This window comes from Myotis brandtii, unplaced genomic scaffold, assembly GCF_000412655.1.
Source record: "Myotis brandtii unplaced genomic scaffold, ASM41265v1 scaffold426, whole genome shotgun sequence".
NCBI classification, from domain to species: domain Eukaryota; kingdom Metazoa; phylum Chordata; class Mammalia; order Chiroptera; family Vespertilionidae; genus Myotis; species Myotis brandtii.
The window spans coordinates 816,833-844,285 of record NW_005366314.1 but is presented as its reverse complement, the minus strand read 5'-3'; the positions used below and the strand labels follow the sequence as shown (position 1 = coordinate 844,285).

Here is a 27,453-nt window from a genome sequence, read left to right as displayed (position 1 = left end):
TGCATCTGCGCTCCCTCCCGGGTCCCGGGTGCGGGGGGCTCGGACCTCAGATGGGGTCCCCGCCAGTGTGTCCTCGGGGCCTCCTGTCCGTGTGGGGGAGTCCGTGTCCATCTTGGTCGGTGAGCTGCGCTCGGCCCGGAGGAGCGGGACCCGGAGGAGCTCTCCCAGCCGCGGGCCTCCTGCTCCCCTCGCCGGGGGTGCCGGGCGCGGAGCTGGGAGCAGAACTCACCGGGGTGTCCCCCCCTGCTCCCCCTTCCCCCCTGCTCCCCCAGCTGGAAACGGCTCGTCCCAAGTCGTCCTCCCAGGCTCAGAGGCTCAGTGTAGACGTTGGCTTGGCGTCTGGGAGAAATCGGTGACTTGTCAGAAGTTGCCACTGATTGACCGCGACACCCCTTCCCCTCATTTTGTCTCCTACGTTTTTCATCATTGAGAAATGTCTGCAGATCGCGTTAAAAACGGGTTTTGAGAGTCACATGCAGAGCCGCCCGAGGCAGAGGGAATGCAGACTTTCCGAGTTTGGCTCAGCAAAGTGGTGACCATTTTTGAGGCGACACCCTGAGGCCCTGGAGCGCAGCGTCTCGGCCTCCTGGGGCTCGGGCGCCCCGAGACGATGCGACCCAAGCGAGGCCTGGCCCCAGAGTCCGCAGAGCATCGTGGCTACAGGTCGGGGTCCGGGTGAGGGCCTGGCCTCCTGGGCTGAAATGTGAGGGTGGCTTTGTTTCCACGGCTCCCCGCGGCCCAGCCCCTCTTGGCTGCCTCCTCCCTCCGTCTCAGGAGCAGTTCCTCCGAGCTGAGCTGTCCAGCCCCGGACTTGACACGGGGGACGCGGTGGGACAGCCCTGGGGTCACCTCCGAGCGGAGCCTGGACGAGCTCCCCGATCCCTTCCCTGCGGGCTCCGCACGGGTCGGCTCCTGGCAGGTCGCTTGGTGTCCAGCCCCCTTTGGGGTCTCACCGAGTGATCATCGGAGATTGGCGAGTAGTCCGCACCAAGGACAGGACATTTTTGGCTCTTTTAAAAAATAGCCGTCTCTGTCTTTACATTTAAAAATGGTTCTAAAACCTTCCTCTAATTTTGAGACAAACATTTTTTTGTTAGAACTGATTTCAGGAAAAGAATATTTATGTGCATGCTGCCAAACATCTGGATGATAATGGAATTTTTCCATTTTGTTCCACTGTCTGCTTTTAAGACATTGCAATCTAAATAAAAAGCAAAAAGACTGTGGTTTTGGTGTTTAAACAAATTTATAACCTGTTTTCAATCGATTAGTCAATTTTAAAGGGAATTTTAGAGCTAGAAGAGACTCTTGAGGTCATTTAAGCGAACCCTGTGTTTTACAAATGAAAAACTGGACGTGGGCCCAGAAGTTTAAATGACTGCCTCAGGCCCCCGAAGCCAGGGCTGAGCCAAGAGCAGACCCCGAGGCCCCTCACTGCTGGCTGTTGTTGAATCCCTTCCACTTGACCCGGAGCTGCTGCGAGCCAGTGGTGGGGGACGAAGGGGCAGAGCTCTGCCCCCAGAGTGCTAGAAAGTTCCCCCCTCTGTCACCCTGACACGGCGCCACAGAGGGTTCCAGGAATTCCTCAAAAAAGGACATTTGTAACGGTGGATGTTTTGCTTTTGAGCTATTTAATATTTTTTTCCTTTAAAATTGAGTTAACTCACCTATATACTTGAACGGGTTTTAAAATGAGCAAATACTATTTTTCAGCATTACAAAGGAAACATCATAATGTAAATCTCCTAGAGAATTAGGTCCCATAGAAATTATGTGTTTTTTGGAGCAAATGATCAGAGTTCTCCGAACTCAGAATCATAAACATTGACTTAAGTCTGTGATTTTTTCCATAGAGAAAAATCTTAGGTCTAGTTCAGGATTCTGTTAATGACATCACACTGTCCGTAAGTGTTTGAAATTTTAAAATATTGGATAGCTTGACTGAAAGGAGATCAAACTTTTAAAAAATATGTATATATTATTGATTTTTTTACCGAGAGGAAGAGAGAGGGATAGCGAGTTAGAAACATCAATGAGAGAAACATCGATCAGCTGCCTCCTGCACACTCCCTACTGGGGTTGTGCCCGCAACCAAGGCACATGCCCTTGACCCGAGTCGAACCTGGGACCTTTCAGTCCGCAGGCCGACGCTCTATCCACTGAGCCACACCGGTCAGGGCAAGATCAAACTTTTTATGTTGAATGTGTGTCTTTCCACTTCTCCCTCCATTCACCCCAAGATTCTGATACTTCCCTCTCTGCTCTGAAAGTCACTGGTCTAATCACAGTAGATTCTGGAGTAAAGCGGATGGAGAAAATCCCGTTTTTCACCATTTGATTTTATTCTCTTGGGATTATGGATCCTATTTTCTTTCCGCTTGGTTTTCAGAGTAACCTGCTAACTTCGTGTTGGCCCTTGAAATGCATGACAGTCATATAAGCAAGTATGACTTGACCAAAACCACTGGCAGCGGGATACACCTTCCAAAGCCTGCAGATGTGGTTTTCTGTGTTCCCCTCAGAGAGCGTAAGAACGGCTTAAAGTTCTAGGCCAGTGATGGCGAACCTTTTGAGCTCGGCGTGTCAGCATTTTGAAAAACCCTAACTTAACTCTGGTGCCGTGTCACATATAGAAATTTTTTGATATTTGCAACCATAGTAAAACAAAGATTTATATTTCTGATATTTTATATATTTATCCACTGAGCCAAACCGGTTAGGGCTGATATTTTATATATTTAAATGCCACTTAACAAAGAAAAATCAGCCAAAAAAATGAGTTCGCGTGTCACTGTTCTAGACCCAGAGAAGAGCACCTGTCAGTGTAATGCCTTCTGAGGAATGCCGGGAGCTTCAGTGCCGTTGTCGGCATGAAAAGTGACTGATAGGCTCTTGCTGGCAGCATTGTGGACAACTGCTTATTGCATAGTAACTCGCATGAGTTCCAAAGCCAGATTTCTGTTGTATTTTGCACCTTTTTTTGAGGTTTAGAATTTGGGTAACATTTATATTCTCTTTAGTCCGCAGGCTGATGCTCTTATCATCGGCTAGGGCTATGTTCTCTTCTCCCTAAGTGTTTAGCCTTAGTTTATAACAGATTCTTGTGGAATCTTTCATTCATAATCCTCCTGACATTTTTCCATTGCTTTAGACAAGTGTAACAAACTAACCTCATGAGCAGGTTTGACTTTTCCATTAGAACATTTTTTAGGGCCGCTCCATTTGAAAATCACTTTGCTGCTATTATAAGTCTTCCTCGCATGGATTGGACCCCTTGTGAAAGTTGTTCAGTTACTCTGCCTGCTTCCTTTGCTGGTTTAGATACCTTTTCAGAGCTGTATGGTCTTGCTTTATAAGCTGTAAGGTATATAGTAAATGCGTTCAATAAAGCTCACATGTAAACATTAAAAGGAACTGGCAGAAGAACACACATTATTTTCTTTTGTAAATACCCTTGTGAACTTGTAAAGTGATTGTGTTTGTTTTATTCCAGTTGGGTCTTTGTCTTCTGAGGATCATGATTTTGACCCCACGGCTGAGATGTTGGTCCATGACTATGATGACGAAAGAACTCTTGAAGAAGAGGAGATGATGGACGAGGGTAAAAACTTCAGCTCTGAAATTGAAGACTTAGAAAAGGTAAAGGATGGTACTTAATATTTTAATACAAACTTTCAGCAAAGATTTTGAAATTCTATTGTAAATTATTTTACAGTCTGTTTTTGATCTAACTTTTATAGAGTGTCACTGAATTTCTCATTATTTTGGAGGATAGCCTAATAAGTACATTTTTATTTAATTTTTCAAAATTATTTTACATCTGCTAAGCTAATTTTCAAGTGTCCACCAGCCCAGTGAAGGAGGTACCTGGTGATGGCACAGGTGGGCTCCTGGTCGTCAGATGTAGGCCCTGGGCTTAGTTCTGAACCTTAGCCCAGCCTCCATGCATTAGATCTCACTGTTCTGAGAGTCCAGCTTGCGTTTACCTGCAGGAGATACAGGGAGAAGTCTTCTTCAGATTACTGACAGTCTGTGGAATACTCTTAAGAAAATTAAAAGAGAAAACATTCTGCTCTGTTTTAAAATGTAAGTTAGTAATATCTCATTTTCTACCCCCCAGTTGTCTTTTAAAAAATTGGCAGGAGTAAATGTAGTTTACAACTTTTTAGATCCAAAATCAATATAAATTCAAAGGAATTGGATTTTAAGTCACGTATTTATAGCAGGACTACAGAGAGGCCTACCCTAGGAGTCACCTTGAAAAAATGTAGGATTATACTTATCTATAAATTAGCCCAATTTGCAAGTTTCCAATCAGCCCAGAATAACAAAACCTTTCAGAAATACTATTAAGTACAATAATAATCTTTTGAGGGTTTTTAAATTTATTTTTATTTTTTGTAATCCCCACCCGAGGATATTTTTCCATTGATTTTTTAAAATACATTTTATTGATTTTTCACAGAGAGGAAGGGAGAGGGATAGAGAGCTAGAAACATGAATGAGAGAGAAACATCGATCAGCTGCCTCCCGCACACCTCCCACTGGGGATGTGCCCGCAACCAAGGTACATGCCCTTGACCGGAATCGAACCTGGGACCCTTCAGTCCACAGGCCGACGCTCTATCCAATGAGCCAAACCGGTTAGGGCTGCTTTTTTTTTTTTTTTTTTTAGGGAGAGTGGAAGAGAGAGGGAAAGACAGAGAAAAATATCGATGTGAGAGAAACACATCAGTTGGTTGCCTCCGACCAGGGCCAGGGCCCGAGGAGCCTGCAACCAAGGTACATGCCCTTGATGAGGATTGAACCTGGGACCCTTTTGGTCCACAACCGACGCTCTATCCACTGAGCCAAACTGGCCAGGGATAATTTTTGAGTTTCCATACCCTTTTTTCTTGTTTGGCATCTTCAGCGTGCCCCTGAGGCTGTAAGCGGCAGAAGGGCAAGACCTTGCTGTGTACCTACACCGGGCACAGCGCCTCTTGGTGCAGGCCCTGCTCGGGCAGTGTCTGGTGACACCACGAGTCCCTGGGACACAGCCTGCCTGTCAGTACTCCTGTCTCAAGGCGGAGCTCAGCCTTTCCTTTACCCTGTGTGGGGTCTCCCTGCCCCATACCATCCTTCCTGGGTGTCCGTCTTCCATTCCCTGTACCCACAGTTTATTTGACAGATTAGTGTATGAGTGGATTGTTTTAAAGTTATTTATTTGAATAATTATAAGTAGTCCTATACACTTTAGTAGTTAAATTACCCTTGAACAATGTGGAGTTAGCAGCGCTGATCCCCACACAGTAGAAAATCCAATGTAACTTTTGATTCCCCAAAAACTTAACTAATAACCTAACTTTTTTTTAAAGATATATTTTTATTGATTTCAGAGAGGAAGGGAGAGAGGGATAGAAACATCAATGATGAGAGTCATTGATTGGCTGCCTCCGGCATGCCCCCCACTGGGGATTGAGCCCGCAACACAGGCATGTGCCCTTGACTGGAATCAAACCTGGGACCCTTCGTCCGCAGGCCAGTGCTCTGTCCACTGAGCAACACCAGCTAGGGCACTAATAACCTACTCTTGACCAGAAGCCGTAACGATAATACACATAGCCAGTTAGCCCACATTATGCATGTGTTATACACTGTATTCTTATAACAAAGCATGTTAGAGAAAAGAAAATTACAAGGTTTGTCTGCAAGTTTCTAAAAAACTGTCACAAATCTCCAAGAAGTTTTCCCAGTATATATATTGGAAAAAACCCACTTCTGGGCAGACCCATACCATTCAAGCTGTGCTTTAGACTCACATGGACACTACTTTCAGATGGGTCAGTGGGGGGATCAGGACTGGGGGCCACTGTGAGGCATGGCCAGGAAGAGAACTGGGGTCCTGGGATTCGAACCAAGAGCAGAGCCTCAGTTTTCTCATCTGTCAGATGGTGGTAATGATACACATTTCACTGGATGGTTCAGGAAAATGAAACCAAAACAGTTGGTACAGAAGATAGACAAGTAAATAGTAGGAATACGAAAGGGTCATTGTGTTTTGAACATTAATAATAATATTGTTGGTGTTAGTAAATGTTCAGCAAAAGTTTCCCATCAGGGGTCTTGTAATTAACATGTAGAATAAACCAAGTGGTAAACCGTCAGTTGCAAGGAAACAAGCAGAAAGTTATGTGAAGTGATTGATTGATTGATTGATTGGAAATGTTTTGAAGGCAAATCTTCATACAGGTATGAAAGCTAGAGAAAAAAGTCTACATTAAAGCAGATACTTGAGGAATTCCTTAAAAAGTGAAGTGGAACTGGAAAATGGGATGGAGATGCTAAGTGTTAGGCGTTTGTTAGCACATTGACAATAGCGCTGGTGCTTGAGGCTGGGAAACTCTGCTGGGCTGTGCCTCGACGTGGGCTTTCGGGACCTGGGGGGGCCGGTGGCTGGGGCGTGCCCTGAGTTCCCTTTGCCCCGCCCGCCTGCCCAGGAAGGAAGCATGCCTCTGGAAGACCTGCTGGCCTTCTACGGCTATGAGCCCGTGCTGCCCGCCGCGGTGGAGCCCAGTGCCCACAGCTCCCCAAGTGAACTTGCCGACGAGCTGCCAGACATGACACTGGACAAGGTAAGTACGTCCCCCAGGAGGCAGTCCAGGCCCGTTGCCACCGACTCATGACCTTAGCGCAGCGGAGCCCTCATCTCAAGTGGGAACTTCTCGCCCACTGCTCGCTTCACTGGTGACGGGTGTAAGTAGTTTGGCCTTGATCGGGCTACTTGAAAAGTAGTGGCTTCACAAGACTGCATGTGTCAGTGTTCGTCCATGTTTCCCATCTTTCCTGTCGACATATTGTGCCTGAACTGAGATTCTGCCCTAACCCCTGTGGACCCTCCGAACACTTGAATGCCTTGATCAGTAAAGCCCCAGAAGCCTTCAGACCAAGCGGCGCAGGCGGGAGGGTGGGCGCGAAGTTCTGCGTGTTGGGCTCTGCGAGGGACAGCGGCCAAGCGGCTGAGGCTCGGTGACGGTCTGCAGGCTGGTTGGGGGAGGCCTGTCCCGCTGAGGAGGATTCACACAGCCCCTGTCTCTGCTAACAGATCCCTGGGAAGCGTCCCTCGCCTTTCCGAGCTCAGGCAGGGAGAGGAATCCACATCTTGGAACCTCTTCCTGTGAGTGATGTTCCCCCTTTTCAGTCAAATGTGATATTCATGCACCACAGACCTCAGTGACCGGCGTCCCTCAGCCACACGGAGTGTCTGCTGTCACAGCACAAGTGACCACACTGCCTGCTGCTCTCCACCTCGTGTCACTCGTCAGAGTGGACGTTGGCTGCTCCAGGCTGCTGGGAGGGGGCTGAGGAGGCTTTCGGCTTTGTTTTGAAGTCACCCCTCAGTATCTGTTGGGGCGGGGGGGGGGGTTGGAGCTCGCCCCACGAAGAGAAATACCCAGGGTGCTCAAGTCCCTGGTGTGAAATGGCATCTCCATCACCCCAGGCTCTGCACTGTCTCCAGAGCACTGGTCAGACCCAACACTGGAAACTGCACAGAGTTGTGCTGCCTCGTTTGGGGGAAAATGACGTGAAAAAAGTCTGCGTGTTCAGTACTGACAGCCTTGCAGGCAGTGCGCGTGCGCAACCCGGGACATTTTTTTCCCAATTTTATTTTTATTTTTTATTCCCAAATGTTTTTGATCTGCAGTGGGTTGACTTATGGATGCGAAACCCTCAGATACTGAGGGCAGGCTACTATTTATTTATTTATTTATTTTCGCAGAAAGTGATTTTAATTGTTAACCACTTAGTGAGATTATTTTTGTTTTAAAGTGTCTAAAAACTAGTCTGCAGCTTCAGATAAGGCAAATTGTTGTAAATGTATAGTTATTAATTAGGCCTAAGTCTTAAATGCTATTAAATATTTACATGACATAAATTACAGAATTTCAAATTCTCAAAACTAAGGGAGCTTCAACTCATTCTTAATTATATCATCATACCACAATAATGTTTATGAGTAACGTTATAAAAAGACATTTTTAAAAATTGGGAGATGGGATTATCTCTCACTCCAGCACTGCATTCCTGTTCTTACAGGAGGAAATAGCAAAAGACCTGTTGTCAGGTGACGACGAGGAGACGCAGTCTTCCGCAGACGACCTGACGCCGTCTGTGACTTCCCACGAGGCTTCCGACTTCTTCCCGAGGCCTTTGCGCTGTAAGAAACCCAGTCCCTACTGACCGGGAGCGGGACGCTGCTCTAGCTGGAGTACATTTTACTGCCTTCAGTAGTTTGTCAAAATATTCTAAGTTTTTTACTTAATTGACATAAAATGCTATTATAATCTGAATAAGAATATAACCTTTTTTTATTGGGATAGAGGTCAACTAATATTTTATTTAAAAAATCAAAACATTTGCCTAGTTTTGCAAGGCTGCTTTCTTTCCCAAGATTCATCTATTGCTATGATAATCCTAGTTCAACCATGAACTTTTATAGGCATTTTTTGGACTTCAGTTAAAAAGCCCTTACTCTCTGTCAACAATAAAAAATTTAAATAAAAAATAAAATAGCCCTTACTCCCCTGGTTTTGAAAACTATCAGTTGCTCAAAAAGCAATTAAAAAAATATATTTTTACTGATTTAAGAGAGGAAGGGGAGGAGAGAGAGAGAGAGAGAAACATCAATGATGAGAGAGAATCATTCATCAGCCACCTCCCGCACATCCCCCACTGGGGATTGAACCCACAACCTGGGCATGTGCCCTGACTGGGAATCAACCGTGACCTCCTGGATCCTAGGTCCATGCTCAACCACTGAGCTACACCGGCTGGGCTAGCATTTTTTATTTTTAGTGATTTATTTGCTCCTTTTCTTTCCTTTCATTTCTTGTGTTATCCCTTAATATTTATCAGTAATATTTAGACGGTCTTTGAACAGGAGTAATCTCTTACGGGCAGCTTGCTGATTTCCCAAGTGCTCTGTGGGTGAGCCGTTCAGTTGACAAGCTGGGATACACGTGCACACTGTGCACAGACTCCCTGACGGCTGAGGGTGCAGCTCCCGTGGGCTCAGGCTGTTCTGAGGTGGCCGCGTGGTCGGCCTTGTGCCCCCCCAGGCGAGTGACTGGACACGTGAGGCACGAGGGCCCTGTCCCTGCGGCAGCCGCGGCAGGGCTTGCTCTGATGTGTCAGAAGTGGGAGAAGCTCAAGGGGTTGGGATAGTCTTGCTGATCTCAGTTATTCAGCAAATTTCAGTAAATTCCATGCGCCAGGCCCTCTTCCAGATGCTACAGAAATAGCCAATAAAAACCTCTTTTGAAAATTTAATTTTCTTCTTCTCAGCAAATACTACTTGTGACGGAGATAAAGAATCAGAGATTGAAGATGTTGAAACAGACAGTGGTAACTCACCTGAAGATTTGAGGAAGGTAAATTTAGTTACCATAACTTAGTGGGCTATTTGGACCAAAGTATTAAAGTAGCACTTTAAAACATTTTTAAAAATATATATTTTTATTGACTTCAGAGAGGAAGGGAGAGATAGAGATAGAAACATCAGTGATGAGAGAGAATCATTGATTGGCTGCCTCCTGCAAACCCCCTACTGGGGATCGAGCCCACAACCCAGGCACGTGCCCTTGACCGGAATGGAAACCAGGACCCTTCAGTCTGCAGGCCGACGCTCTATCCACTGAGCCAAACCGGTTAGGGCTTTAAAAATAATTTAAGAAATTTTGGCCCTGGCCAGTGTGATTCAGTTGGTTGAGCATCGTCCTATACACCAAAAGGTTGAGGGCTTGGTTCCTGGTCAGGGCACATCCCAGGTTGCTGGTTCAGTTCTCAGTGTGGGTGTGTGCAGTCGGCAACCAATCGATGTTGCCCTCTCATATCCATGTTTCTCTCTTCCTCTCCCTCTCTCTCAAAAAATTTTTTTTTAGTTTTGTTATTACATGATGAAGATTTTTGACCAGTAACCAAGTAATGAGTTGGAAATTTTTTCTAATATTTATTTTTATAATACGTTGTTTTTACTTCTGAATTTTCCTGTAGGAAATAATGATTGGTTTACAATATCAGGCTGAGATCCCCCCGTATCTGGGAGAGTATGAGGATGATGAGAACGGTAAGGAGGCTTTTGATTCTGACAGTATTTGGTCGGCCACGCTACCCCTTCGTGGGCTTATTTCCGTGTCTGATTACAAACCAGTGTTGGGAATACACAGATGGACTTCAACCGGGGACACTGGGCTGGCAGAGGAATACTGCATCGGAACTAGCGAGGGCCTGGGGCGGGGGGCAGCTGCTGGCAAATACTACTTGTGACTTGGGGACCAGGCAGGTTTGGCCACGTGACTGACCTTTCTCCCGGCGAGTTGCTTCGTCCTGTGGAGCTGTTACAGCAGAACCACACAGCACACGCTTCCTGAGCTCTTCCTCCTCCGGGTCAGGTTGCCCCCAAGGAGAGGGAGGCAGGACTGGCCTCCCCGGGCCATCAGCCCTGGCAGTTCTGGCCACCCTCCCCTAACCCGCCTGCGGGGTGCTGGGCAGATGTCCTGGGAGGCAGGCACGCAGGTCGACTTCAGCGCCCCAACCCCCCCCCATCACCACCACATGCCACACTCCGTGGCGCCGTGCTGTGCTCACACTGTCGTCCTTAGATGCACACGTGGAGGTGGCCTCCTCAGCCGGCACGCAGGAGAGAGGGCATGAACCCAACGACTTCCTTTAGCCGCTGGAGCGCTGGCTCTTAGTGAAGTGAACACGGCTTTAAACCCTTGTAACGAAGGCTCAGTGTGGCAGCGAGCCGGCTGCTGGTGGGCCTGTTGTGAGTCGTGTCCCAGGGCAGGTGCGGAGGGAGAGGAAGTCATGTCCCCCGGGCTCGTGTGCTCACTGTTGCCTGGGCTAATGAGGTTCCTTTCTCAGCGTCTGAAGATGGAGACCAGCTCCTTTGGCGTCCCGGTGTGGTGGCAGAGAGCAAAGTGAAGGAGTACCTTGTCGAGGTCGCGTTCAGAACTGGAAATGAGAAAATGGTGGACAGGGTTTCGGCCGGAGCACTCACCAGGGACAATGAGCAGGTGGGCACCTCAGCTTCTGTGGAAGCAGCAGCCAGCATCTTCTCGATTGGCTTCATTTAAGCAAGTATTTCTCACATGTCACCTGGACATCCCTCTCTTTTATTTTTATTTATTTATTTTGGATATCTCTTTTTCTGATAGGTTTTTTAAAAAACTGGGAATATACTGGTTAAAAAAGAAAATCTCTGACCTAGTGATGCTCACTCTGTATTCATTTCTTTTTGGTCTTTTTTCTGTACATAACATGCATATCTTTAGGTGCTATTTTATATTCTTTAATCACTTAATCTTAGTTTTGCTTGCCATTGAGAGTTCTTTAATACCTCATTCCTGAGGACTGTTCCATCCTGTAGCTGTAATATCACTTAGACCAGGGGTCCTCAAACTTTTTAAACAGGGGGCCAGTTCACTGTCCCTCAGACCGTTGGAGGGCCGGACTATAGTTTAAAAAAAAACTATGAACAAATTCCTATGCACACTGCACATATCTTATTTTGAAGTAAAAAAACAAAACGGGAACGAATACAATATTTGTATTTGCATGTGGCCCGCGGGCCGTAGTTGAGGACCCCTGACTTAGACATTATGGGACTTTCAGTTTATTCTTGAACTTCACTCTCCTGGTTGTGTGGGGTGGGTGGGAGTATTGCCCATTAAGGTCCCGTTGAAAACTCTTGTTTTGCCCCTGACATCATTTTGCCCCTCATGCACTTTTCCCACCAGCCCACGGGATCCTGATTATTGGGCACCCAGGGTGGGGGGACTTAGGCTTGTTCTCAAGTAACAGAGAAGTCACAGTGACTGAACTTCAGAGTAGTTCTACCAGCTGTCAAAGGAACTCCCATTGGGTTTTTGTGCTGATATTCCATTAAAACTACAATTAATTTTGGAAGAGTTAGTGCCTTTAACACATTAGCCCTTACACTTCAAGAATATGATCTGTGATTCTCCATTTTCTTGGACTTTTTTATCACTCGGATGTTTTTGTTTATTTGAATATGACGTGCATCTGATTAACTTAATTCAATATTTTTAAAGTATGTATGTACTCAGTGCTATTACAAATGGGATCTCTGTTATATTTATAATTATACGTTGTCTATATAGAGGAATATCAATTATTTTTAAATTTTTTCTCAAGCTGTTGAAACTAATGTGATGATTTCCAGTTGTTTCTCTTAGGTTTTCTAATCTCAGAGCTATTACTGCATTACACTTGTGCTCCTTTCTCACCATTATCGTGCCTCTGGCTCCTATTCTTTCTTAACTGCGTTGCCGTAGCTCTCGGGCCTGTAGTGATAGTGACGTGAGCCCTGCTTTTCCGGGAGGTCATGCACCTGAGGCAGGGGTGAGGAACCTGCTTTCTGCCAAGGGCCTTTGGAGATTTATGGCATCATTCTGGGCCACACAAAATTACTAACAATCAGACGTTGAATTAACTCGCCCCTCATGCCTTGGCAGGGCCCGACCCAGTGGGTTCTCAGGCCTCCTACGGCCCCGGGCCGGAGGCTCCCAGCCCTGCCCTTAGACTTCACGTTAGGAGTGCGATCAGCCTGGTCCGACACAGCTGTCTTCCTGATAGTGAGGTGGTGACCACCTCCTGATAGCTGGTATAGTTTTTGTTATTTTTTAAAATTAGGAATGGGTACTAATTTATCATATGCTTTTTTAGCGGCTGTTGAGAGTGATAATTAATGCATTGATTATTAACCTATTGATATATTAATAGGCTTACCAATATTGAGCTATCCCTGCCTTTCTTGAAACTTACTTGGGAGGGTGGAGCATTATTTAACTTGTAATTGATTCCCGTCTGCTTCTATTTAGTGTATTCATAATGTCCAACAGATTTAATAGGCAGAAATTCTAATTTTAGCACGTTTAGCGCCCAGCCTGTTTTGAAAGTGACTGACAGGGCGCTTAACATGTTAAAAAGTGACACTTCATGGTGGATGGAAATGACTGACCATTGTAAACCCATTTGTTGAAGTGCCCACACTTCTAGTCTCGGCTGCTGCTGCTCTCTCTTATTAAACACTCAAAGGCAGGGAGTAGGGGTGACCAGCGGACTAGAGTTCTCATTTCCCAACTAGAAAAAATAATATCGGAGAGGGGATTCCCCAGTTCAGAAGGCCAGGCAGTGAAGAAAAGGTCAAGAACGATCCTGGTAGATGCTTCTGTGCCGTGGTGCAAGAGCGAGCAAGGGCCTCCCGGGACACGGCGGTCAGGCTGCAGGCTGAGCAGACCTACCCCAGCGTCCTGAAGTGAGAGAGCCCCAGCCGGTGTTGGCCAGGACTTTGAAACACACCGGGGCTTTGGTTGCTTGTTGCTTGTTCTTGATGCTGCTAAGTGTGAGTTTTCTGCTGTGCTGTTGGCTTGTTTCCCTTTCTCAGGCATTGTATGAGCTGCTCAAGTGTGACCATAACATCAAGGAGGCAGTCGAGCGGTATTGCCGCAGCGGAAAGGCATCTCCGGGTGAGAGCACTGCGACCAGGGGGACGGGGCGGCCCCGGGGTCAGACACGCACAGCCCCTCACGGTCTCTGCTGGCCTTCGGAGCAGATAGTGGTTTCCTTTCTCTGGCCTCTGTTCTTAGACTTACAGAGATTACAGATTAGTCCCCGTCATGACATTTCACAATGCTTAGGTTTTGTTTTGCTTAATCAAAATGCATTATTTTGCCCTGACCGGTTTGGCTCAGTAGATAGAGCGTTGGCCTGCGGACTGAAGGGTCCCAGGTTCGATTCCAGTCAAGGGCATGTACCTTGGCTACTGGCACATCCCCAGTAGGGAGTGTGCAGGAGGCAGCTGATCGATGTTTCTAACTCTCTATCCCTCTCCCTTCCTCTCTGTAAAAAAAATCAATAAAATATATTTAAAAATTTTTAAAAAATGCATAATTTTGATTTCAGTGTTTTTGTCATGACATGGATAGGTTGCAGGCCCCGTAGCTTTCACTAAGTAGGTGAGTTAGTACTTACTGATAATATAGAAATGGCTGGAGCAATACCACAGCTGGAAACAGTGCATTGAAACTTGTAGGTCAGACAGTATTGAGATGTTTCCTTGTAGAAGCTGCTGCTTTGAAAAACATTATTTTAAGTTTCCTCCTTCGTTCCAAGTATTTCTCCCCGGCCCTGTGGACTGCGCATGGCGTGGGGGCCCGGTCCCTGGGCCACAGCGACATGGAGCGTCCCGCCGTGAGTGTCCAGTAGACGGAGCTCACAGTGCTGGTGTCCGCCAGGGAGCTGGCGGGTTCCGCCTTTTGAGTGAGAGCGTGGGCTGTTCCTCATTCCAGAAGATAGCTCTGAACACTGACTTTAAAGAAATATGTCTTGATTTTATGGTCTAATTAAAGAACTTAGGGTTTTGATGTAAGACCAAAATAAGGCTTTTTTCCCCCCATAAAGTAAAACATTTTTTCTAATTAAAGTATATGTTCATTGTTTTAAAAAATCAGACCATTAGCATAAATTATAGAAAAACATTCAATTCTTATCCCACCATGCAGAAAAAATAATCAGTGTTTATATTTTGGTATTCTAGACTTCTGATAAGATCTGTGGTTTGCATACTTATTGTAATCCTAACTGAAATCTCAGACATATAGATTCTGTGTGTGTGTGAGAGAGAGAGAGAGAGAGAGAGGGAGTGTTTATGGCCTTTTATATGGAAAACATACTGAAAGTCAGTGATTCATATAAAAGTGTTTTGAGTCTAATGAATTTTATTTTAAAATTTCCTTAGAGGGAATGACTGCATGGACAGAAGAAGAATGCCGGAGCTTTGAACATGCACTCATGATCTTTGGAAAAGACTTTTATCTTATACAGAAGAACAAGGTGAGTTGGGCACATGAATGCAGAGTGGTTGTTGGTCACTGTGATGATTGTGAGCAGCTGACTGTCACCTGGGTGGAAACCGGCGTGGCCTGCTCACGTTTCCAGTCCTGCTCTCAGCGTGGGCTTTGCTCCCAGCTGCAGCCTGCTCACGGGGTGGCTGACCGGCCACCTGCGTCCTCTTGGCGCGAGTCGGCGTCCTCCACTCAGAAGTGGGTTTACTGAAGTTGCAGGAAGTCGTACTCTTCCACCATTTTCTTGACTTTCATTTATTTCTAAACTGTTTAGAGGTTTGTGGCCTCCGAAACGTTTCTCTTTAGCCAGAAGTGCAGGTGCTGAAGAAACTGGTTCCAAAAGCAACTAAAAGCCCCGACGACGCCCGTGCCAGCAGCACGTGGAGCAGCAGGAGCTCGCTGCTGCGGTGCGGGTGCAAACGGTGCCGCCACTTGGGAAGGCGGGTTGGCAATTTCTCACAAAACTAATACAGTTGTCATACGACCGTCCGCTGTACTCACTGGTATTGACCTAGAGCAGCTGAACACTTACGTCCACACAAAAGCTTTTACACGGCTGCTCATAGTGGCTTTAGTCATAATTGCCAAACGAGGAAGCAATTCAGATGTCCTTGGAGGTGAATGGGTCACCTGTGGTACATTCAGAGAAGGAATATTACTCAGCTCCAAAGAGAGATCAGCTCTAGCTACAAAAGTCACTGAGGCTCCTGAAATTCTATTCCTAAGTCAAAGGGTTCAGTCTGGAAAGGCTGCCGACGGTGATTTCAGCGACTGATTCTGGGAAGGGCAGCTCTGGACAGAGGCAGATTATTAGTGGTCCCAGGTTAGTGAGGAGGAGGGATGACGTCGAGCACAGAGGATGCTGGGGCAGGAAACTGCTCTGCAATGGTGACTCTGCGATGGTGGACAGTGTCGTGTCGTCGTGCCTTTGTCCGGCACCAGGAGTGAACCCAGCGTAAGCGATGGGCTTTGGGTGATGAACAGTGTGTGTGTGAGAGTGTGAGTGTCTTCTCATGGTGGGGGGTAGTTTAGTCTCACTAGGGTTTGCTTTGTTTATTATTATCTTCACCCTAAAGGAACATAGGATTCTGAAGTATTTAGATAGGTAGGTCCATATTTTTTTTTTAAGTTTTTTCCATTGATTTTAGGGAGAGAGGGAAAGACAGAGAGAAACATGGATGTGAGAGAAACACATCGATGGGTTGCCTCCTGTACGGGCCCTGGTCAGAGCCTGGGCCGGGGAGGAGCCTGCATCCGAGGAATGTACCCTTGACCAGGATCAAACCTGGGACTCTTTGGTCCGCAGGCCGACGCTCTATCCACTGAGCCAAACTGGCCAGGGCAGTGTTGATAGGTTTTTATTAATTGAAGTCCCTAGTTTACACGTGGGCTCACTCTCCGTGCTGAACATTCATTCAGTGGGTTTGGACAAACATGTAATGGTGTGTGTCCACCACTGTAGTGTCTCACAGAGCAGTTCCACTGCCCTGCACACCCTCCACACCCTCCCTGCCGTCCCTCCCCACTAATCCCTGAAACCACTCACCTCTCTGCTCTCCGACCCTTTTCCTTTTCCAGAAGGTCGTGGAGCTGGAATCAGATGCCATGCAATGCAGTCTTTTCAGACTGACGTGTTTGGCTTAGCAACAAGTGTTCAAGGTTCCTCCATGTCTCTTCATGACCTGAGAGATCATTTCTTCTTTTTTTAAAAGAATATATTTGTATTGATTTCAGAGAGGAAGGGTGAGGGAGAGATAGAAACACAGTGATGAGAGAGAATCATTGATTGGCTGCCTCCTGCACGCCCCACACTAGGGATCCAGCCCACAACCCAGGCATGTGCCCCGACTGGGACTCAAACCTCCTGATTCATAGGCCAGTGCTCAACCACTGAGGCACACTGCCTGAGCAGTACATTTCTCTTGTCATATTTCTTTTGACTCCATCTGTGGATGAACCAGCTTGTTGACCCTGTCTCCGGTGAGAGCCATCGTGGTCACTTCTAGGCTTTGACGATGATGAGTAAAGGCCTGTGACACCTGTGTGGAGGCTTTCCTGTGGACAGGAGCGCTCACCTCCTTCGGCTGGTTTGGGTTCACCAATGGGTGTGATGACTGGCCATATGGCCAAAAGGATGTTTGGTTTTGCAAGAAACTGTCTTTCCAGTGGCTGCAGCGTTGTGCATGCCCACCAGCAAGGGATGTGTGTTGCCCTGGCCACATCCTGGCCGGCATGTGGTGTGTGTGAGTGATGGCCGTGCTGATAGCGGGCCGCGGGCCATGTGTTCACTCCCTCTCCCTGAGCACCTGTCACGTGCTGCTGTTCACCTGCACATCTGTGGGGTCTGGTCTGGTCTCTAGCCCATTCTTTTTTTAAAATATATTTTTATTGATATCAGAGGAAGGGAGGAGAGAGAGATAGAAACATCAATAATGAGAGAGAATCATTGATCGGCTGCCTCCTGCACGCCCCCTACTGGGGATCGAGCCTGCAACCCGGGCCTGTGCCCTTGACCGGAATCGAACCCGGGACCCTTCAGTCCTCAGGCTGACGCTCTATCCACTGAGCCAAAACAACTAGGGTGAGGAGCCTGTATTTTCTACAAAGACTTTAGTGATTTTTATTGAAAGGTATACTTTATCTTTGGTTTAAAAAGCTTGTCCGTATATTATCATCTTAAACCATATCATGCTCACTAATCAGAGTCGAGTTACTGACACTTTGTTCTTGGGCACCAGGTCAGCAATGGAGCTGTGTCTGCGGGTCTGAGCTCCTCCCTGCACTGAACATAGGCGCCTGTTTTGATGGGGAGCCAAGAGCCAAACGCGTGCGGAGGGAGCCCCACTTTTAGACAGAAAATCCCCTAAATTCCAGATGCAGTAGGTGCTGGTTCCATCTCCAAGGGGATCCCAAATCTCCTTAGGATCATGGAACCCTTTGATAGTATGAGGAGGCTGCAGTCCTTTCCGGAAAAGGGGGCCTGCGTGTAACGTCAGGAATTCATGGCTTCCCCCGACGCCCATTCATGGCCAGCCCTCGGGTCAGGGACCTGCTGCAGCCAGAGTCAGAGAGGGCAGCACAGAGAAGTAACGGGGCCGGTGTGTGAGGGCTCCATTGAGGGCAGAGGTGACTGGTAGATGCACATTTATTATAAACTAGTACAGTTTGGTTTAAATAAAAAACAAACCTTGGGCTTTTGAAGGTGGCCTCATTACTAAGTAGTGTAAATGTAAAGGCATTTCGCTAATCACGTTTTCAGGATTTCATCGTTGGGAGGATGGGAAGTGTCCCGTGGATTGAAGTGACTAGTGTTGTAGAAAAAGAGGTAATAAGGAAAAGAGTATTGGGTCTGTTTTTAAACATCCACCTCTGGCAGGTGAAGACCAGAACGGTGGCGGAGTGCGTGGCGTTCTACTACATGTGGAAGAAGTCTGAGCGCTACGACTACTTCGCGCAGCAGACGCGGTTCGGGAAGAAGCGCTACAACCACCACCCCGGAGTGACGGACTACATGGACCGCCTGGTGGATGAGACAGAAGCTCTGGGGGGGACGGTCAGTTCTCCCGGCTTAACCGCCACCCGCCCTGACCCTGTTCCCGACCCGCAGCTGAACATCCTCAACTCCTTCACCGCAGGGGACTTGACAGGTAAAGCGGCCCCTGCTGCTCAGCTCTGGGCCTGGAGTCCTCTCCTTCACGTCCTCGGACCACGCACTTAACCCTTTCCTTTCCTCCTTTCCAGCCTTGACCGGCAGTGCCGCGCCCCCCGGGGCTGTGAGCTGCGTGGAGGAGGGCTTTCCTCCCCTGGGCAGCATGCCCCGCGGCCCAGTGACTCCCGTGCCTGTGGTGACAGAGGAGCTGCTCGCCCTGCCCAGCAACGGGGAGAGCGACTGCTTCAACCTGTTTGAGACGGGGTTTTACCCCTCGGAGCTGAACCCCATGACCCTGTGCAGTGAGGAGTCCGAAAGGCCAGCAAAGAGATTGAAAATGGGCCTTGCTGTTCCTGAACCCTTTATGAGTGAGGTTTCTGTGAATAACCTGGGTGTGGACTTTGAAAGCCACACACATCACATCGCCAGTGCCAAAATGGCCGTGTCCGTGGCTGACTTTGGCAGCCTGTCCACCAGCGAGGCCAATGGCTTCATCAGTGCCCACGCCCTGCACCAGAATGCCGCCCTCCACTCCGAGTGACCGGCAGCGGCCTGCAGCCCAGTGAGCGCAAGGACACGTTGGGCTGGCTTAGTCTTTCACTGGAAGCTTGAACGTTTTCACTATGACGTCAGTGATGTCAGCATGTATAGAACTCTTATCTTGATTTATCAAGAGTATTTTCGTTTCTCAATCCATAAATGTGGAAAACCATGAGCAGCAGAGCTGGGAACGAAGATTGGACTCCAGTGCAGCTTTAAGCTCTGCTCTCTCCCTCACCTCCCAGACCTCTCCACTCCCCTCCTTTCCAGTCTCTTACGCTCCCACGTTTAAAACCTGTAGACAGGCCACCAGCTCAAAACCAGCACATGTTCAGGACCGAAGGGAGTGGCTTCTCGTGTAAGTTCCTTTTGCCGTAACGGATGCAGTGGAATAAGTGTTTACAGGTGCCGACCCTGATCCCTGCTAAATGTAGCATTTTTTGATTTTCTTAATTAAGCAAAAGCAGGGGTAGGTTTCTTAAAACTGCACAGACATGCAAAGGTTTTTTAAAATGGAAACTTCTCTCATGTTATTCAGCTAGAGCACTTCCGTTTACAAACAGCACGTCCACCTCTGGGAGCCGGCGAGGGGCTGTGCGCAGAGCGCAGACGCTTGGATGTTTCTGGATTCTCGGCCAGGGCACCTTCCACAGAATGGCTTGTTTTACGGTCAGGAGATTTATGAGCTTCATTGATTGCTACAGATCGGGCGTGTGAAGATGTGTATCCAGATGGGCTTTGTCCACCCTGGTCAAGGTTGTGATTGGAAAAGCCACACCGGCCACCGATGGCGGAGCCTGTCCCGGGGCAGTGGCCTGGCGGGCAGGCTCCTGTTTACATTGTGGGACGCGTTGGCAGCACTGCAGTTCAGCGTGAATGCCGAGGAGGGACGTCGGGGTTCTACATGCGGCAGGAGAACCTTCAAGTAGACTTATATGTTTTGTTTAATTTGAACAGGTGACAAGAAAAATGTGAGTTACTACCTGAACTAGAACGGTACTTGACCACTTTCAGTTATAAGCAGGTTTAGGCACTCAGATGCGCTCGAGCTCAGTTTTCCTCCATCGCAGACATCATGTGACCGAGAGGCTGTTGTCAGAAACCTCGGCCATTGTGCTCCATTGACACGCATCGCGGTGATCAGGTGAACTCACAACATGCAGTACAGTATTAGGACGGACTGAGCTTGCTTTTCTATTTCAGTTAAGACACAGACTGACTTTTCTATTTGCACCGCTTTTAGAATCTTCTGTTTCTGCGAGTGTCTTGCTTTGCAGACGGCTGAAACGTGTGGCCGCATTGCCGATCGTGTGAGTCTACGTCACCTCGAGGTGGTGCTGGCGCGTAGGTAGATGGTAGCGACCTTAGCCGCGTGGGCAGGGAGGGTATTTATTACACAGACTGTGAACTGCAATGACATCCTGGGTTTGGATGAAGCGTAGTCTTGTTTTCTTTGCAGCATTTTAATGAAGATTGCTTTGAAGTGTTTACACAGTATAGCACATTGACCATAAACTTTAGTTTAGCACAGTGGACAAAAGTAGGTAAGTTAATAACTTAAAATCAGTCTCTAATTTATAGATCTGAAGCCTAGCATTCCTGTGTGCCCACAGCAGCTAGGGGCAGCCTGGGCTGTGTGCTGCCCATAGCTACTGTCAGCGTTATCTGCGCTGTCAGCGTTGACTGCTGTGGTGGTGTGCTAAGCTTTGGACCTTAATTCTTTTGTTAAGAATCAGTACAACTTCTATGATTTAGTAAGATACTGGCCATAATCTTCCATTGTTACGACTTTAATTTTCACTAGGTTTACAGTGGCTGGTCGGTGTGACGTAATTTACACAGAGATGGTCGAGCGCTAACACCAGCCACACTGAGAGCACGCCCATGCCCGGCACCACGGTCTAGTCAGTGTAGCGATGCATCGCTGGGGCTCGATCAGGATGGAAACGCTGTTTCTTATCGCAGGTTTTGATGATCAGCAAGTGGAATGGACACGTTAGTTGTCTGAATAAAGATTTTTGACCAAAATTCAGAAAATGATATGAGAGAAACATAAACTCCAGCTAGCTTCATAGATGTTTAAATGCCAAGCTGGCTCAGCCTCTTAGAGAGTGCTGGCAGGCTGGCCATGTTTACTTTTAATTCCTTATTAAAATGAGGCAATAATCTGCAAGATTTTTGTATATATGTGTAAATTCTTCCTATCTTTTTAGATCTGATTCCGTATTTTTTGACTGCGTCTGCCATGTATAATACCATTTTTGTGCATGCTTGATGTGACATACATAAACTATACCACTTTGTCCATGTAAAATAGCTATTTATTGAATTTTCTTTTAAAAGCTGGATTGACTGTTTCCCCCTCTCCATTGAGGCATCTTAACACAGAATTTGTTACTGTTTATCAGAAGAATTGCGTTTGAGAGCATGAAGATAATGGATTTGCAGTCAGATGAAGAGACAACGATGCCTTTATTATCAAGTGCTAAGCACAATTCTGTGACAAACGGTGATAAATTCTTTTTGTTTTTTTCCTTCGCTGCGTTATTTTCATACGAACAAACCAAAAATCCATGGTGAGCGGTTGCAGTGTGGGCCGACGCGTCTTTTCTGCGGAGACTTGGGGACAGTGGTGGGTGCGATGGTGCTGCGACTCGAGCAATACTTCCCGGCAGCCGAGCTGGCGCTGCTCAGCGCCTGCTCCTCGGTCAGCTGCTGAATTTACTTGAAGGATGTAGAGTAATTTTACACGATACTAAAGTGTGTACAATTAGGTCAAAGCATTGTGCAATGGTTTCCTAGTAATTTGTACGATTGAGGGTCCTGAGTGTTTGGACGTCGGCTCTCACAGAGCAGAGTGATTTTAACTATTGAATTTAACCAAAGTCAGTGACTCTTCTTTCAACTTTGAATGTAAACTAATGGAAGAACCTGACCACCAGGAGATTGTTTGCCCAGTTTCAAAGCACATTGTCTACAAATGGAGATTGAAATAATTTACAAGAATATTGACATTACTATGTTTTTTTAAAAAGTTCTTAATTTTTCACTAAAAGGAGGAAGCTATTAGTTTTATTAAATATGGTAGATATTAAAATTCCTCTTAGAAAACCAGTGATCCAATGGTCCCAGTTTGAGCTAAGTACCCTGTGAGTGAAATGAATTAGTGACAATCAGAACAAGTCTTAGTAACAGATATTCAAGAGGAAGTTGCTATTGTTGCATTGATTTTAATATTTGTACATAAACACTGATTTTTTTGAGCATTATTTTGTATTTGTTGTACTTTAATACCTGTACACTTCCAGAAATAAACATCTGGAAATCTTTTTTTTCTTTCTTGGCTTGTGTGAATATTTGCCACAAATAGGTTTTATTTAATAAGTCTTAAGCTATGACGCACAGGTAGATATTTAACCACTATTAAATTGGTTTTAGATGGAGTAAATAAGGTATTTGGTAGATGAAGTAAGTTTTCTGTAAATTCTCTATAATAATTTTCATTTATAATAAAACTAGCCATCCCAAAGTGAGGATTATGCTTTAAATTTAATTCAGGAAATATTTAATGAACATCTTAATGTGTCAAACACTGTTGTAAGTGGCTTCTAAGAAGACATGATACCTGAAATTTGGTCACATTATTTGACATATTTATGGTAGTTTTCTTCATAATAGTCACATTCAGTCGACTCTAGAACGACTTCCCTAAGCCTTTAGCTTTCCCAGGCGTCCCCCACGCCCCTTGCTCTGACCAGAGCTTTCTCTGTGGCTCCCTTAGTCTCCGATCTGATGGCACACGATGTCGGGATTCTGTGTAAGGACAGGAGAGGGAAGATGGAAACGAAACCCTGACTCCTCCGCTCTGGTTACTTGTCTAAAAGCACATTCCTTCACCCGCAGACACCAGCGAGCTCGCTGTGCAGGGCTCGGGGACACTGCCCTCCGGGCGGCGTCTGAAGGCAGCCAGGTGCCCCGTGAGAGCTACACAGTGTTTCAGGCCTTCAGGGGCAGGAGCAGAATCATCTGGTGACTCCCAGGCCTCGTCCCTTCGGGCCACAATCGCCGTCAGTGGCAGGCTCTGAGCCTGGGGCGTCTCTGACCTCTCCCAGGCCTCTGGCCCTGATGCACACGGGCTCATTAGGCGCACCCGGCATTCACATGCGTCGGGGACGCCACGTGGAGACAGGAGCGCTCGTGCCGGTGTTCCCCCACATGCCAAACAGTCTCATGCTGCTTTAATCTCTGTGTAAATGTGCAAATAGAGAAAATGGTATGACCCCCCGCCCGTTTCTCCCTTAGCTAAAACAGTCTTTACACACACACCAATTAACTCATGGGAACAAAAAATGTTTGGCTTTAGCTTATTCTAGAAAAACATTTTTCAGAAGTTCATATACATCAACAGTAAAATAATTGCTGATAACTTGGCTAACATTTTATAACCACACATGTAGATGGACACAAGATATATTAAAAGAAAAATTATAAATTCAGGCAGTAGGTTTTAATTTAATTACTGTATTTAGGTGAAAATGAAAATTGGAATAGCACTGCAAATTTGAAATTGAAATTGAGCAAATAATTTTTATCATGGAATTGAAACAAAATAGAAATAAATTCCCACTCGAATTCAGAAGTGATTAACCAAAATATTAACATGAATTGAATAGAAAACCCGATCCTTATTCAAAGAGTCAGCTGACAACCGTGTAGTAGTTTGAGAAAAGCTCTTCTCCTTGTCTGACGTCCCTGAGAGCAACGAGAACGACGCAGCGCAGCGGCCTGAAAGCAAGAAACACCCGAGTTAGTGCTGGCAGAGAGCGCGGGTCATTGAGCCAATACGGTTTCACATCCCTTACCATCTTCTTAGTTGATGCACTTGATCTCCACGAGGCAATAGCTGTCCCTGACGGAAGTGTTTAAAAGTAGACTATATGTCATTTAAAAATTCCACAGGCCAGTGAGTTTATTTTTAAATTATAGCTGTCCCTGACGGAAGTGTTTAAAAGTAGACTATCTGTCATTTAAAAAGACCACAGGCCAATGAGTTTATTTTTAAATTTTTAAAATTTTCTTTTTAAAAATATATTTTTATTGATTTCAGAGAAGAAGGGAGAGAGGGGAGAGAGAGAGAAACATCAATGATGAGAGAGAATCATTGATCGGCTGCCTCCTGCCTACTGGGGATCGAGCCCGCAACTCGGGCATGTGCCCTTGACTAGAATGGAACCCGGAACCCGTCAGACCGCAGGCTGATGCTCTATTCACTGAGCCATACCAGCCAGGGCAGATCAATAAGTTCATACAACTGACTACTGAACACTGATGCTCAGGTCCTCAAAACTGGTATCACAAAAAAAGCATTTAAAAGTGATATTCATTATACGTTTAGCATTTTAGAATTTGTATGTTTGTATTCTGCAAAGCTAGAAACATTACTTGAAATTAACTGGATTAAAAAATACTTTTTATGGACACAACAAGACATCATCTTTTTTTGTTTTGTTAATCCTCACCTGAGGATACCTTTTCCATTGATTTTTTTTTTAGAGAAAGTGGGAGGGGGGAGAGAGAGAAACATTGATGTGAGAGAGACACATCGACTAGTTGCTTCCTGCACATACCCTATTGGTCTGGGGATCTAACCTGCAACCCGGCATGTGCCCTTCATGGGGAATCGAACCCGAGACCGACTGTCCCATGTGCGGCCGACTCTCTAACCACTGAGCACACCGGCCAGGGCAAGAGGTGTAATCTCCAATGTTCCTGCTCATGTAGGGTTTCCGGTACTGGTTGGGTAGTAACGCGCTGTGCCCCAGAGGATGTTAAAGAAAACGTCAATACCCAACACACACGGAGAAAAGTTACCAAGTTTTAAGGACAGGGAACAGTCTTCAGCTTTAAATACCATTCATTTCAAAAGGACACTAGGACCCACACAAATTAAGTTTGCTAACAAATGGCAACTCAGTGAAGTGATACAAAGATTACATTTCCTACAGCATTGTTGGTAACTCCACAGATTCATTTATTAAAAACTGTTACTTGAGTATTCTAGTAGACTTACGGGGCAGAAAATTGCTATACTGTAATACAAATGTTATCTTCTGAGTATTTCCCTTTTTTCACTATTTTTAAAATTTTATTTTTTAATTTAAATATAGTTGGCCTACGCTTTTTTTCACGATCAGGTTTCCAAATCTAATAGTGGAAAGAGCAGAAGAAATCACGGGTAATTCGGCCCCTTCAGCTAGGTCCTCTCATGTCAGGTGGAGACGCGATCCTTAAATGACTAGAGTGAAAACGCTTTTTTGTAGCTGGAAGAAACAACAGAATCACTCGAAAAAAACTTTAAGGTTGATACTTACAAAGTACTACCTAGAATAAAGATGGGCAATAAGAAGAAGGATGAGCAAATAAGCTCATGGAGAATTTTTATTTTCAAGTAAGTTTACATTAACACATCAAGGTGTGAAGAATGTAAAAATCTAAGTTATTTTTCACAGCTCGGGACAAGCGGGGAGGCTCACCTTTGCTGGGCACAGCTGTAGGTGGTGTTGGGCAGGTACTGCTTCAGTTCCACAGGGAAGCCCGCGGGCACGTCAAACTCCTGATAGCAGACGTTCGCTGGTCTGTCTGGGAGCAAGTATGTAATTTTTAGACACAGCCATTTCACTAGCCATGGAAAACAGTACTGAATTATGACACTTGTATGAGTTTCTAAATTATGAGAACATGCTCAAATTAATAATCCCTATTATGTTCTAGGCACTGCTAGGCTTTCTATGTAAAAAACATATATATAAAGTGTCCCCCCCAAAATGCATATGCACTTTGAATAATTATAAGGGCAGAGTTTATTAAAATGCATTTCATTTTCAAAATGTCATAGAAATCAGCTGTTAGTGTATCTACATTTTTGGGATGCCTGTGTGTGTGTGTTCACTCTGCCTCTCTCTCACCCCATGGTGCCCACTTACCATTGGAGCAATTGTTGACATACTGGCCTACCGCCAGAGGGTTCTGCATTTCTGATGTTAGCCAAGTGCTATCGCTCATTCTTAAAGGGCCAAGTCTGTCCCTTCCATTGCAAGATCTGAAACAGGTGAGAGCATTAGCCAAGAGGTTGTTCTTCTGAATCTTAAAATTCAAAAATACAAAATTAACCCTACAACTGAGAAAGTGCAATTTCTCTTACAAAACCACTTTAGTCAATAGGGCAACCAAGGCTACTGGTCATAGTCATTGCTGTGTGGTTTCGTCTCCTCTAATGAAGTTTACACATAGGCACCAACTTACCTGTACACAACTTTCGATATTCCCTTGTCATTTCCATCAATGAGCACGCCATCCAAGCATCTAAAAATAAATGGATTTCCAATCGACTGGAAAAAGATTGGCTCATATTTCTGATATACTGTACCTGTCATGCAACAAGACAAAGGGATATTACAGCAACATGTAAAACCCACTAACACCATGGTAAGGACCTTTCTCTGGAACATATACATAACACGTAAGAACTTGTTTTAATTTCTCACACTTTTCTCCAATATTTTACCTCCAAGTTGGACCATCACATTCTCTTTGGCAATTTCACCGTTTGAATGGGGCCCAATAGCAGATAGAGCACAGAACCAACGTGTCTGCACAGCTGGAAATGTGCCTTGGTTAATTCTTGTATGTGGCCTGATAGGGGATCACACCTGCAACCCTAACCCTAACCCCAAATCCTAACCCTAAATCCTAATCCTAATCCTAACCCTAAATCCTAGCCCTAACCCTAAATCCTAATCCTAACCCTAAATTTTAACCCTAAATCCTAACCCTAGCCCTAACCCTAAATCCTAACCCTAACCCTAACTCAGTGATTCCCAAAGTGGGCGCTACCGCCCCCTGGTGGGCGCTGCAGCGATCCAGGGGGGGCGGTGATGGCCACAGGTGCATTTGGGGGCGATGAGTAACTGCTATTAAAATTTAAAAAAAATTAATTTCCAGGGGCTGAGTAATATTTTTTCTGGAAAGGGGGCGGTAGGCCAAATAAGTTTGGGAACCACTGCCCTAACTCCTAACCCTGCCCCTAACCCTGAATCCTAATCCTAAATCCTAACCCTATGAGCTACCTAGCCAGGGCTGCTTTGTGTGTGTGTGTGTGTTTTTTTTCAATATGTATATATTCTTGATTTCAGAGAGGAAGGGAGAGGGAGAGGGAGAGATAGAAACATCAGTGATGAGAGAGAATCATTGATTGGCTGCCTCCTGCACACCCCCTTCTGGGGATGGAGCCCGCAACCTGGGCCTGCGCCCTGACCGGAAATTGAACCGTGACCTCCTGGTTCATAGGTCGAGGCT

General features: G+C 46.0%; 2 protein-coding genes across 4 annotated transcripts; one reads left to right on the top strand and one right to left on the bottom strand.

The window, feature by feature from the left end:
* The first annotated feature begins 175 nt into the window (after window positions 1–175).
* On the top strand, window positions 176–21,415 carry MIER3 (mesoderm induction early response 1, family member 3). Of its 3 annotated transcripts, XR_001363651.1 has the most exons (13): window positions 176–663; window positions 3,494–3,639; window positions 6,480–6,614; window positions 7,085–7,156; window positions 8,077–8,197; window positions 9,325–9,410; window positions 10,033–10,105; window positions 10,906–11,057; window positions 13,451–13,532; window positions 14,804–14,898; window positions 18,286–18,556; window positions 18,651–19,456; window positions 19,637–21,415. XR_001363651.1 is itself a non-coding variant. In XM_005874156.2 (12 exons), the coding sequence occupies exons 2-12, from the start codon at window positions 3,541–3,543 to the stop codon at window positions 19,097–19,099; spliced, it is 1,635 nt and encodes a 544-aa protein (XP_005874218.1). In that variant the 5' UTR covers window positions 176–663; window positions 3,494–3,540; the 3' UTR covers window positions 19,100–21,415. The 3 variants fall into 3 exon arrangements, 2 of the variants coding, with proteins under 2 accessions (XP_005874218.1, XP_005874219.1); XM_005874156.2 differs by having other exon boundaries at window positions 18,651–21,415; XM_005874157.2 differs by lacking the exon at window positions 7,085–7,156 and having other exon boundaries at window positions 177–663; window positions 18,651–21,415.
* A 1,213-nt stretch (window positions 21,416–22,628) lies between these two features.
* On the bottom strand, window positions 22,629–26,755 carry SETD9 (SET domain containing 9). Its single transcript, XM_005874155.2, has 4 exons — window positions 26,401–26,755; window positions 26,082–26,197; window positions 25,632–25,737; window positions 22,629–23,883 (listed from the first exon to the last, which is right to left on the bottom strand). The coding sequence occupies exons 1-4, from the start codon at window positions 26,610–26,612 to the stop codon at window positions 23,796–23,798; spliced, it is 522 nt and encodes a 173-aa protein (XP_005874217.1). The 5' UTR covers window positions 26,613–26,755; the 3' UTR covers window positions 22,629–23,795.
* Window positions 26,756–27,453: the final 698 nt, after the last annotated feature.

Bases quoted from the DNA above. Each gene is read 5' to 3' on its own strand.
- MIER3 (XM_005874156.2), top strand. From the start codon at position 3,541: ATGTTGGTCCATGACTATGATGACGAAAGAACTCTTGAAGAAGAGGAG. The intron at 6,615-7,084 runs GTAAGTACGTCC...CTCTGCTAACAG, and splicing joins CAGACATGACACTGGACAAG to ATCCCTGGGAAGCGTCCCTC. The intron at 18,557-18,650 runs GTAAAGCGGCCC...CCTCCTTTCCAG, and splicing joins CACCGCAGGGGACTTGACAG to CCTTGACCGGCAGTGCCGCG.
- SETD9 (XM_005874155.2), bottom strand. From the start codon at position 26,612: ATGTATATGTTCCAGAGAAAGGTCCTTACCATGGTGTTAGTGGGTTTT. The intron at 26,198-26,400 runs GTAAGTTGGTGC...CACCTGTTTCAG, and splicing joins ATATCGAAAGTTGTGTACAG to ATCTTGCAATGGAAGGGACA. The intron at 23,884-25,631 runs GTGAGCCTCCCC...TCTTGCTTTCAG, and splicing joins TACAGCTGTGCCCAGCAAAG to GCCGCTGCGCTGCGTCGTTC.